The sequence below is a fragment of the Cyprinus carpio genome, chromosome B14 (genome assembly GCF_018340385.1).
Source record: "Cyprinus carpio isolate SPL01 chromosome B14, ASM1834038v1, whole genome shotgun sequence".
In the NCBI taxonomy this organism is placed as follows: domain Eukaryota; kingdom Metazoa; phylum Chordata; class Actinopteri; order Cypriniformes; family Cyprinidae; genus Cyprinus; species Cyprinus carpio.
In genome coordinates this window covers 20,614,856-20,628,039 of record NC_056610.1, presented here as the reverse complement: position 1 = coordinate 20,628,039, position 13,184 = coordinate 20,614,856, and the positions used below count along the sequence as shown (strand labels likewise).

At 38.9% G+C, this 13,184-nt stretch overlaps 1 protein-coding gene across 1 annotated transcript; it reads right to left on the bottom strand.

Annotated features, from left to right (window-relative positions):
- Window positions 1-766: 766 nt before the first annotated feature.
- Window positions 767-3,118, bottom strand: LOC122139648 (serine protease 23-like). Its single transcript, XM_042738517.1, has one exon. The coding sequence runs from the start codon at window positions 3,095-3,097 to the stop codon at window positions 1,967-1,969; it is 1,131 nt and encodes a 376-aa protein (XP_042594451.1). The 5' UTR covers window positions 3,098-3,118; the 3' UTR covers window positions 767-1,966.
- Window positions 3,119-13,184: the final 10,066 nt, after the last annotated feature.

Genomic DNA, 13,184 nt, shown 5'->3' with positions numbered 1-13,184 from the left:
ATGCTGAATGTCAGCTACATTAGAAAGTTAATAAAAATGCAGTTCCTTTCAAACAAACTGTGCGTCGAAACAGTTCCTGAACAAATCAGTTTGTTACAGGTCTCTTCTCTTTCTGTTCAACATTGCTGGCACTATTGCTCTTGCTGGCACTCAAAAGAATCAACACCAAATACAGTCAAAACAAAACTTAAACGTGCAGGTGAATGTTAAGAGTCTAGACACTGATGAATGACAAGTAATGTACCACTGTACCTGTATTCGCTTTATGCTAGTATGTAGAGGGTTAATGTAGTAGTATGCAACCTTAAAACTTACCTGTTACTGATCAGAAGCAGCTAAAAAAAAATGAACATTCTGATAAACTATTTAACATTTCCATAAAAAACGGGATTTCAGTGATCATTGAATAAAGTGTGTGGGAAAATGTGTCCTATATTAAAAAATGGAGCTACTGTAATTCTACTGAATATTGTAATCACGCCAGTATAATCGCTACTGACTGAACTGTTAATGACTACTGCTCAGCCATGTTGTGAAAGACTCAATGAAAGCTGTACCCATGTCAACCAGTGGAAGGCAGTAGAGATTCATTTCCAAACCCCTCTGAAAAACATCATCCTTCCAGTGCGTAACTACAATCTCTGACCTTTTCCCAGCGTACTCCAGTAATTTTGAGATTATGAATTAACAAACCACAAATCAGTAGCTACTGCAACACTGAACTAGTATATTATAAATAAACAAGTAATAATACCAGCCAAAAGTGTTACTGTACCTGTAATGACTTGCAGGATCTTTTTTTTTTTTTTGATTTGCACTTACCACCAGAGGGTACAAGTGTCGCATTTTACGTACAGTCCCCAAAATTGTAATCGCTCTCTCTCTCTCTCAAATAATACTTGAAACATACAACACAGAATCACATGGTGTTGCCATCAGCTTCAGTAGAAAAGAAAAAGTCCTCATTACAAAATTACCTCTAAACTTTTAATTGTAATGAAAAGGACAGCAAAAACAACAGACATATTTAAGTTTATTAAAATAAAAGCTTTTTAAAAATAGAATTATAATCAAGATTTACCCCACAACCTTTCTTGTAGTTTGTGTCCAGTCTTTATATTAATCCAACATAAAAGAATAGAAATTATTTCTCAAAAGATACTGTAATGTTACCAATATGAGGTCTTCATCTGTCTTGGAAATGAGTATGTAACTATAGAAGAGTGAACTATATTCATAGCGCCAGATGAATGCATCAACAAACAAACTGAAGATTTGTAATCCATGCTTTAAAAAATATATGTTTTACTAACACTCTCAATTTAACACCCATACAACATCTCACAGTCATCGATTTGATGTAACCATGATAATAATAAATCAAAAAATATAAAAAATAGTATGCTTAGCAGACCAAACAGATATGCAGGGATGGAAAAGCCAAGATGGCAAAGCCGTTTTGCATCTACTTTAAGTCACCCAATAAACTCTGTGTATGTTAATCTAGCATTAACCAAAACCCAAGTGATGTGAGAAGAAAACCTGTCTCCTTCCCCAAATCTACTTTCTAAAAGTGCAAATAACAGCTTGAAGCATTTATAATGTGTAATGTGAACAAAGCAAGGCTGTGGAGAGAACCATATAACTGAGATCAGATGTCTACTTAACACGGACAAAGACTTGACAAGATAAATCTACTGGGTTGTAGGAATCAAAGTCTAAATCTATGCGTAACATTGTCAGTATAGTGAGCAAAAACTAAAGGTAGTGGTTAAACAAAGCTCCAGCTCAACCCATGTGAGTGATCGAAGCCTGTAAGGGTAGCCATCCTCCAACCATTGACCTTTTTTATTCTCAGATTCAGTAGCCACACCTGTAAAAGGACTGTAAAGTGCAGTTTCCAACATCGGGCACATCATATTTTGTCCAATGATTTGATATTGTCCCATTCCTCTGCGTCATATTTTCAGTCCTGACTGCAGTCCACCTTATTTCCATGAACCCAGTAACAAATCTGAGCAACCTTCAGCGGAGTAAAGCGAACAGCCACGTTGTAATCGCGATTCTCACCGTTGATTTCCAGCCACTGGTGTCCCGAGAAGATCCCAATGACCTTGCGCTCCCAGCGCTCTAATGTATCGTCCCACACGCGTCCGTATACACCAGAGCCGCTCGCTCCAGGGCGGGCGTCACAGTGCTGGTAGATCAAATCATTGGACTCGTCCTCCACAGGACAAAAGCGGTACACCAGTTCCCCAGGCCGGTCGCTGTCAAATCCAGAGAAGTGGATGCGTTTACCAGCCAAACTGTCTGAGGAGGGTGCCACAGCCAGCCGCATGAAGGGTCGCCGGTGAGGCCAACGCAACTCTAGAAGTGCGTAGTCAAAATCCATGCTGACGTCTTGAGGGCCTTGAATCCAGCCTTTAGGAACCCGTGTGCGTTTAACTCTCACCCAGCGCACCAAGGGTTTCTTCACGGGAGCCTGACCCGGCTTTGTACTGTTAACAGACGGAGGGATCAGAAAGCCCACCCTGAGTTTCCTCGCGCCCTTAACGTAATCCTTCCCATCATGCACGCAGTGGGCTGCGGTCAGGACATGCTGCTGTGACACCAGAACTCCAGTGCAGCCGGTGGAGATGCGGACGGCTGTGGAGAACGGGTAGTCCAGAAGGAAGTGGTCACCGCGGATGTTAAAGCGCCCGTCTGAACCGTAGATCTGCCTTTTTAGCCGCTTGCGTCTTGGAGTGGTTACTTTTGGCCACTTGACAGGAAGTTCAGTGTCGTTTTCATCCAGGTCAACAGTGGTTAAAGTTCGCGAGCCATCTGCATAAAGAGTTTCGAAAGCTAGGTGCTCTTTATCGGTGTCTTCTCCTTTGTTGAAGCAGCTCTCGTTGCAGTGGGTAGTGAGGTCCAGCTGAGCTTTGGCGCTGAAGCGGGAGCGGGACAGCGGCAGGGTGGCGTGAGGTTTCAGGGAGGGGAGGTGGGCATGGGACTGATGGCGAGATTCTCTCACTGAAACCGAGCTGGGCAGGAGGAGTAGGAACAGCAGCCCAATACAGCAAGGATGGGCCAGACCCAATCTCCAGTTTGGCACCATGGCTGAGAAGTATGCAACCTAAAAGCAAATACAAAAATATATGCAAGCATGAAATAAAACTCAAGATGCCCTCCATTTTTCATATTTAAGGCTAAGGAAATGTAATGCTGAGCCTTCACTCTTAAAAACAGGTTCTTTATTGGCTTTTATGGTTCCATGCAGAGCCTTTAACAAAAGGTTGTATATATAGTGGGAAAGGGTACTTCACATTATTAACATTTTGAACACTAAAGGCTGGAATACACTTCATTACACAATTTCCAAACACTAGGCATAATACCTTTTTGTCTTTGCAAATGGTTAAAAAAACAACGCTACAAGTTTTTCTGAACACAACAAATTTACACAGAAACATGTGCCTTGTTTCTAGACACATGACATGACAAATCATATACTGTGTCCCAATACCCCCATACTATATAGTATGGGACAAACAGTTGGTTAAGAGTAGTATTAGAAAAACAGCACTCCTACAGAGTCTCTGGAGTGTGAATTCAGTGAACACTTGAAGCCACAAGAGAGGAGCTGTGAATAACGGTGATGCAACGCAACTAATGCTGGTAGGTCATGTGACAGTCACAAGATGACGGATTTAGTACGTCCGAATTTCATTCATACTATCCATATTCATACCATATAGAATGTACTTATCAATGGTTCTGAAGTAAGTTAACTAAATGTAGTACCTACTTTACAGATTGTGAATAAAAGCACTGTTCTAAAATTTGGCATCAAACATGTTCAGATATCCTCCAAATGGATAGAATCAAAGCCTGAAGCTAAAATTTGACGTGAAATCTGTCAACACAAGTTTGCAGACTGGTTTTAACTTTCGATAACTAGCAAAATGTGGGCAAAAGTTGTATAGAATACTTAGGCTAAGCCTTATGAAAAAAAAAAAAAATTAAGAACTTTACTGAAAGATTCTTTCAAGAACCCAAAATGGTTCTTCTATGACATCGCTGCGAAAAATCACTTTTGGAACATTCATTTTGATTAAAGATTACATTTCTAAAACTTTGTCTGACACCTTTGAAAATAAATGGATTTTAGATTAATCTGTCTGTAATCTGTTTAATAATACCAGTGGTTTTGGATATCACACTTAGCCTACACCCCCACTGGCCTGTAAAAATAAAGTTTGTTTACTAACTGCTGTCATTTATTATAATAACCATTTTTCATTTTATGATTGCCAAATTTAAGTTACAGTCTGGGGGAATAGCCAAATGGATATCAATGCACAACGCACATAATAGTCTATAGACATAGGCATAATACAAATTACTCGAGTAGTCCTAGTATAAAGGGACATTATCATCTGCTCCATTCATCATGGACACCCATGTGTGACACCTGGGGAATTCCCTGGACACAACCTGTTTCCCACAACATCCCTTTGTGCTGAAACCCCCAATCTCGTCTTTTTGTTGTCTTTCACATCTTGAATGAATGTCCAACCAACCCTATCCACGCCTTGCGTTGTTGTTAAACTCAAGGAAAACAAACTCTGTTTACCTACCTCACTTTCCAATTGCGCCTGTACAAACCAACAACTACAATACACTTACGCAAAAGACAGCTAGCTATTCCAATCTACACAAAATGAGCATTTTATAATGGGCAAAACTGCTTTAAATTAATTGTGGTTTTATTTGGAGGCATCGCAATTAAAACGAGTTTAATAATACGTACAAAAAGAGCAGCAGTGCGCCACAGCTTTACGCACACTCTCTGTGACGAAGAAATAATAGAGTTTAAAAGAAATTCGTTATCGGATGATACTTAACTTCAAGCTGTGTTAATAATGTCCAAGGCGAGTTTAAATCCAAATCACAGATTCTTCTCCTGGAAGTTCACCTGGTGTCCCAGTCTCCAGGTTTACTCCCATCTCCACTGGGAAGGTTTGTGCTGGAGCGCGGCAGGACCGCCAATAACATACACTGTCCTTTTAACGCCTAGTCTTTATTTAAACACGGATTCTTTTCAACTGCACTTATTTCATCACATCAGACAGCACACTTGCCCTCCGTTGAATGGTGTAGTGCCAAACTGAGGTCGTGCAAGCCCAATAACCGAGGCGCGATGCTGCGCCTCTCCGCGTGGTCCTAGTGCCGCAGCCGCCGCAGGGATAAAAGGCAAAGATGGTGCCTCCAAAAGCAATATTATGCGTGAACAGATACTTCGTCAGTACTGTACTTCCTTTTGCTCTCAGTCGTAATTCTTTAAATATTATGACAAACCTGTCTGCTAAAAGACGCTATTCTGGGCATGCCTTGGCACACGTTAAAATATTCCTTCAGGTGTTATTAAGCTGTCTATCAAACGTAGGTCACAGTCATGTCAAGCATGTCTTGAGGATACACATTCCTTCTCACTTCAGTTAAATTACACTACATGTACTATGCCACTTAAAGCAAGTGCAAGCACATGTACGTTTGTTTAGGTAACTCTTTTATAATGTATTGCTTATTGCAACTCCTTAAGCTACCTATGGGTGTAACTAATCTTACCTGTTATGGGTTAAAATGACCGATTGTTGCAGGGTTGGTCTTACAGAAGGACACATTCCAGAAATATTTGGGTGTGTTGCAGTCGTGATGGCGTCTTGAGCCATAGTGCAAGGTTGAATATAACCTTCTGACCTTGATCTTCCTCGAGCACTCACACCACTTGCCCTAACCTGCACAAAACACTCTGGAGAGCTCTCAGTCAAAAGATTGCCATTTCTAAGAGGCATTGCACAAAACAAGGAGCCTTTAAGCCTAAAATACACAGCTTTAAATAGTCTCCAATAGTATGCATGTGTGTGTAGGCAAAAAGAGTGGGAAAATGTTTCAATTGCCTTTGCTGCTCAAGTGCATAACAAAAAGGGTATCAAATCATATCACTTTTGCTCAACTAAACAAGCCATACAATCATGTGCCAAAGTATTCTAGCCTGCAGCCTCGGAGTAAAAAAGTTAATTGTGAGATAAAGTTTGAAAAAAGAAAAGGGTACAAAGAGAGATGGTGAGATATAAAGCCACAACTGGGAGATTTTTATTTTGAGGCTTTCAGTTCATGTTAGTGTATTACTATATCTGCTTATTTATATTTACAATACAAGGGAATTTTCCCACAATACCCCAGGGCTGTTCACTCAACCTGCGGTTTTGCACCAGGATAAGGAATGTTTGAAGTCTTGTAGGGGTTCTGGAAGTCTTTAAATGTCTAATACTGTTGCAAAACACTGTACAGTGATGGTATCATGTACTACATTGAGTGTCACGGTGGGGTGAGTGAGATTCTGTTGATGTGTGCTGGCACCGACACGCGGTTCACATTGTCTGTTTCCTGCCCCCTTTCTCCAGGTTTTCTTTCAGACACTTCCAGACATATATCTTATTTAACATCACAAGCCACCAGAGACAGAAGTGGATATCATTCCAGCTGACAAGCCACTGATATTTGCTATGCTCTTTCACGGTTAGCGATAAGGGGTTAGGACATTGGAAATGCAGCCTAAAGCTCATTCACTCGACAGGAATCCGCTACCTTGGACAATCCCCAGATCTCTTTACAGTGGGACTCTTGTTCTTGACCTGTCCTGGCTTCATGCCTCGTGGAGGGAGGTGGGGCCGTGAGGAGGGGCCTTTGAAAGTGTGTCCATTCCTCCAAAGCTGATCTTTTATCACCTCCAGCTCCAGCTCAAGTCCCGTGCCTCTGTGGCCTTTTCTTTATTCACCAGGCCGTCTATTTTCAGAACAACTGATTCTTGTCTTCTCTTCTTTAGAGTTGTTTTTAGACAAACAGAAAAGCCTTTTCTACAGCAGCACTAGATAATTGGCAGTATAGGAGAGACTTTGATGCTCCTAGTTAATGGAAAAGGGAAATTCTTCCACTGAAGGATGCAAAAAAAGTCAGTGAAGAGGACATTGGGTTTCCTTTACAGATATATACACAACTGTCATGATATAATGCTTCAGTTCAAAGCCATCGAAGCGCATATTTTTAAAGCAGGATATTGTGGCATTTTTGAGTTGCTAAAACGCTGAAGTCACCAAGCACAAATTAAAGTGAAGCTGACTAAAAACAACACTTTTCTATAGCTACATACAAAAAGCAGGGTTGGGAACCACGAACCAGTTATATTTTAAAAAAAGAGAACAATATAGTAACTGAATGATTTGCATGACAGTTAGGTTCCAGCAGATCCAAGTCTACCAAAATTGTCTAAAAGTGTCTCCTGTATTACTACTCAGTGTGATATGCACAGTAGAACCAGTGAAGTCTTACACAGGACCAGTTAAGTCTGCAATGCAGAGGTGGCACAGAATCTGCATCTGAAGTAGTATTTAGATGCATTTACACAGACTGTTTAATGCAGGACATGAATGCATTTAACCCGCAGTTACAAATACATAATGTTTTGATGATTAAAAAAAAAAATGAATACTGATATTTAAAATGATTTAGGAATGGGGGGGCATACTTAAGTAGGTGGCGGCAAATCAGGAACCTGTGTCTAAAATATGTCACTTAATATCAACTTCTAATTTACTGAACTGTTCATCAAATCAATATCAAATTTGCAATCATGCTGATATTTGGAGAAATACGTCACTCTTCATGTGATATTAACTTTATCAGATGATATAAATATGAAAGACATTTGAAAGCTGTATGGGGGCATTTTTATGGCCCCTTATCTTGAATTTTGGTGGGAATTCTAATGTTTTTTAATAGACTAAATAACGCAGTGAAAGTGTGAACTCTAAAATGTGCTTGTGCAGTAGTGTAACCTACATCATGTAAGTGTATGCATGCACTGTCTGGGTTTGTTTTTGTTTGGTTTTTGCGATAAACTCGATAATGTAAAATCGCACAGCAACAATTACAATATTATCATAGACTAAATATATCGCACACCTCTGACGCTGATATCTGAGCTAATGATGCTTATTTTTAGCCAAAAACATACAGGGCTATCAGGGAATTTAGAAAAACTTTTATGAGCTGCTTTTTTTAGTCAATAAAACACTCCATGACAAGCAAAAGACTGATTTCCAAGCGAAAGACACTTTTTAGTGAATCACAAACATTCGTCAATCACTTGGAGTAGATTCTCAATTTGAACAATAATGTCAGACTCCATGAACCAAGAACTGATGTATTATTTATGGCCAATGAGACCCAATAAGTGTAATTATTGACACTATTAAAGGGGTGGCTCTCATTCGTTAAACATGGACACGCGTGCAGTTGCCATACTGTATTAAAGCTTTCATCAGGATAAAACCTTATATTAAAAGCTAACATAAGCAGTAGCATTTACAAATAACAGTGTATCTAAAAGTATGACAACAACAAACAAAAAACACAGGCCTACCATTAAAAGCTATGCTTGCACAGGTTCTGCACGATCCTTTTCACTAATAGCCTCTGCTTCTCAACTGGGCTCAAACTGATAAGCGATATTATTGTCACCGTTGTTTACAATATAACCGGAGCACATGACGCTGAGCTGAGAGGTGTGATGTTTAGATGCGCACTAGAGGCGGTTTAGCCAATCACAACACACTGGGCTAGCTAACCAATCAGAGTCCATCGCCTTTTTTCTGAGGGAGGAACTTCATAAAAGCAGGAAATGATCAGCGCATTTCTCAGAGAAGGGACAGAGCGGTGTGGAATAAAGGTAAATTATGTGAAAATAATGTGTGTTTTTTTTTAAACAAAGCATTAATACATGTTAGACTGCACCCCATAAACACAACCAAGCCTAGAAAAAAACCAGTGAACCACCCCTTTAATACACCAGTGTGTATTTAAAGATAAAGACAAATATTAAGGAATTATTTAAAATATACAACCTTATTGTTCTTTTCTTTTCCTGAAATTTACTGCTGAAAAATTCCCAGAACTGTTAAGGAGTTGCAGTTGGATCCAGAATCATTAAGTTCATTATGATTCCCATCTCAATTATAAGTGATTCACAGATAATGTGTATGGTGGAAAGATGATAGCTGACTTTTTGTCTTGAACTGTAAGTGGAGAGGCCACATTAGCTTGAAAAGTATTCAATAACGGACCTTTTTAAGGGGCCATGCTTTCTTCTCTGCACAGGAATAAAGAGCCAGACCTATTCAGTGGCACTCCTATTAAATGCACTGTGAATGTATGTATGAACTCTGTCTTACATACACAGGTGTGGTTTAGACTAGTGCACAGCTTCCAATCTTTTGTAGGGTGTAGAACAGAAGTCCCATTTTCTCCTAACCCTTAATTCCCATTACACTGAGGCTCAGTGTACAGTAGCCCCATCCAAGCAAATAAGTATTGTTTAACAAGATCAGAGACTCCCTCTGTTCTCTTTAATCCATTAATTGACTTTTGGTTCGACCCAGTGATTCGGACTCACAACAGCAGAAAAAGCTTTTCATAACAATGGTCATTGTATTTGACTCACTTCCACAGCATACTGCCAATCAGACCCCGATATGGGAAAAATGACACATAATGTGTGCATGGGCCTTATTTTAAAATTAATTGTAAAAATATTTTAAATATTTTTTACAAACAAGCAACAAAGTTTCTCTCACTTATAATGAGATAATAAAACTACATGCATGATAATTAGAAAAATGGCGCAAAAAATTTAAACATATACACTAAAAATGTTTGGTGTTGGAAAATTGCTTAGAAATTGATAGTAAATTTTACAAATTATTATAAAGAAATGGAAATTAATTAAAACCTAAGAAAAGAAAACACTCTGATCATCTTTATTTACAACTTTTATACAGTAGAACTAAGAAAGCTACTAGATTACTTTTTGTGCACAAAGAAAACAAAAATAACGACTTTATTCAACAACTCCTCTCCTCCTCATCCAGTCTCCTGCAACGCACCGCCATTGTGTACAGAGTATCTTCAGCATATCAGAGTATTCTCGTAGCTTCATAAAAATTACGGTTGAACCCCTGATGTCACATGTCCTTGCTACCTTTCTGGACCTGGGAACATTACAGTTGTGTTGCTGTCTATGAAGGGTCAGAGAGCTCTTGGATTGCATCAAAAATATCGTAATTTGTGTTCTGAAAATGAACGAAATTCTTACGGGTTTGGACTGACACAAGGGTGAGTAATTAACGACAGAATTTTCATTTTTGGGTGAACTATCCCTTTAAGCTATATCGCAATTCTTGTCTTTCAGTCCCCAAATTGAATACATCTTGAAATCATAATTGAGACATTGTTTGTACCATTTAAGACTTTTTATGGCCTTAAAATCGATACAATTAAATTTAAGACTTTTTAAGGACCCGTGGAAACCCCGTTTTTAGCTCTTTCCATCATGTCTTTTTAATCATCCATCTTTTTTTAATTGGACCTCATCAATGTGTCAAACACCAGACGAGGTCCTCGACTGTCCTTTGTGTCTTGCTGTTCCCTGTTCCCCTTCAATGAATCTGACTTCTCCTCTCCCACAACACAGCTGTCCACCTTGACTCTGACCACTACTGTGCTACACAGTTTCTTCTTTCGTCTTCTCTAACCTCTTCTGACAAACTCTATCTCTCGCTCTCTCACTCTGTGCTCCCCCTCCTCATCACGCAGGCTTGTTCACTCCAGGAGCTCCAGAGGGGTATAAATGCAGCTCTGCTTCCCCACAGTATGAGCTCATTCCCAACTTGGCAGTTCAGAGGAGTGAGCGGAAAATTGACACGAAAACACATCATTTGCAAAAACAAGTTGAGGAATGCAGAACAAAATATTCTTATCACAAAAACATTTATAAGGAGCATGTAACTGGCTCCAAGCACCGGGTTACTCTGTTTTGCTGAAATAAAACATTATTAATAAGGACTTTTTCTAATACTTGAACACAACTTTGTAATGATGAAAGCCGCTAACAGTTTAAGAGCTCAGTCACACCAATAACTGGAATTATTTTTTTGTCATTTGAAAAGTAATTTTAGATAATTACTATTATAGGCTGTGTTAAAAAAAATAAGATCCAGAGTACATGTAGAAAACTGGGAATGACATTTCATAATTTGATTAATTTGACCATTAAGGAACAAAAACAAGGAAAGACAAACACTGTGACATCATCCACTGTGCTGGTATTATTACCGTACTGGAAAATTATTGTTCTCATGGTGAGATATGAAGCCAAGAATAAGAGACATGTTGCTGAACCAACCTGCTGTCTGCAGCAGAAATGTCTTACTTCTTGCAGTCTTAAATAAATGTTTATTTTTCCCATTACAGTAGCTGTGGAAGAAAAAACACATTTCACCCACCACTTAAAGAAATAGTTCACTTGAAAATTAACATTTTGTCATCATTCACTCTCCTCTATGTCATTCCATCCTGTATTAAGAAATGTACAATCTGCTCTTTTCCACAAAAAAAAAATAAAAGTGGGTGGCCATTTATAAGCTTCAAAAATGATTTTAAAAAAATCACATTTAAAGCATTATAAAAGTGGTTCAGACAACTTGTACACTATATTCCAAGTCAAAGCATACTTTGAAAAATGTCTCATTGTTTTGGCCACTCATTTCTCTCTCTCTCTCTCTCTCTTACTTAAGGGTTAGTAAATGATAATTTCTGATTTTCATGTTCATTCACTGACAGCCTGTCCATCCACTGAATCTCAAATGTAATGTCCCAGTAAAGTATATTCAGACTCACACTAGACAACTGTTTTGTACACTATCATGCATACCTGAAAACAAACAGACATGATTATTGATGATGGTATAAAAGCGATTTCTGCTAAACATTAAGCTTGATTCACTTCTGAGAGGAGTTGAGTTAATGATTTAGTCATTCCTAACAGTGTTCTGAGTGTGAATAGTCATAATGTCAGGACTGGCAGACTCAGACAGCTGTAGAGAGTCCGAAGTGACTGCTTTGCAGGTGTTACCACAGAAACACTCCAACACTGATCTGGACGCCTGACCTCTTTAAAAGGACTCTCATAGTAATGGCCACTTTAATGTGCTCCACGTCAGCCCTGCACGATTGCGTGCTGTTTTTCAAGTCATTCCGAACAAGAACATTTATATATGTCATAAATATTGCACTGAAACACTGAGAGGTTTTATATCAGCACAGTGAACTGATTGGAGAAAGGGCTTCCCAAACAGCTGAGCAAATAGAAAATTCTGCCGTAATCATGGCATTGCAGATTAATGCACATATTTGGGATAACAGTCCTCCACTTTGGAGCTTTGGGTTAATTTATGGTTCAGACTATGAGAAGGAGAGGGAGAGAGGATTATGGGAGAAAGGGAAACTGAGAAAGAAAGAATATAAATGAATCTCAGTCTGTCGTTCTCTAAGCCAGTTTCAGTTCACTCAGACGCCCAGAGCAACATTTAAAGAAGACATAATTCAGTCGCACAGAACTGAACTAAAAGAAATGTATGAAATGTCACTCCCACGTGGAATAAAATGCCTGCATTAAATGTCATCTTCATGTGTTAAACATTAAACCAAAAGAAAAGTCTTTAGTAAGCTTCTCACAAAATACAGAGTCTTCTGCTTTCCTGACCACATACCTTGAACTGATAACACACTGAAAAGCAATCAGTTGGCCTTACTGCTTTAACACTGAGCTATTGTGGCCATGTGGGGGAAGAGAGCAGAAATCAAGCGGTCTAAACCTGTGTTTAGTTATGACAGACAAACGACCGCAGAAAAAACACAAGTTAAAAAACAGAAAAATCAGCTCAGAGGCTCTCTATAAACAATCCCAAATATTTACGGTGGGCCTCACGGTGAACCGCTTAGCACTGCTTCTTTGGCTCTCACACATGTATTTTCTCTGTAAGCACAGGTGATTATCAAACACATGCCAGGATCTCTGATGTTTTAAAAGTGAGTTCACCCAAAAAATAAATATTTTGTCATTTTTCACTCATGTTGTCCCGAATTTGTGTACTGTTTTTATTCACTGTTATTATTTTTATTTACTTTTTAAAGGTGCTGTATGTAAGATTTTGACTCTACTAAAGCATAAAAATATCATAATATGTTTGCAGATATTTAAGAAATGTGCTAAGTTAACATACTTGTTTATCTGAAAAACAATG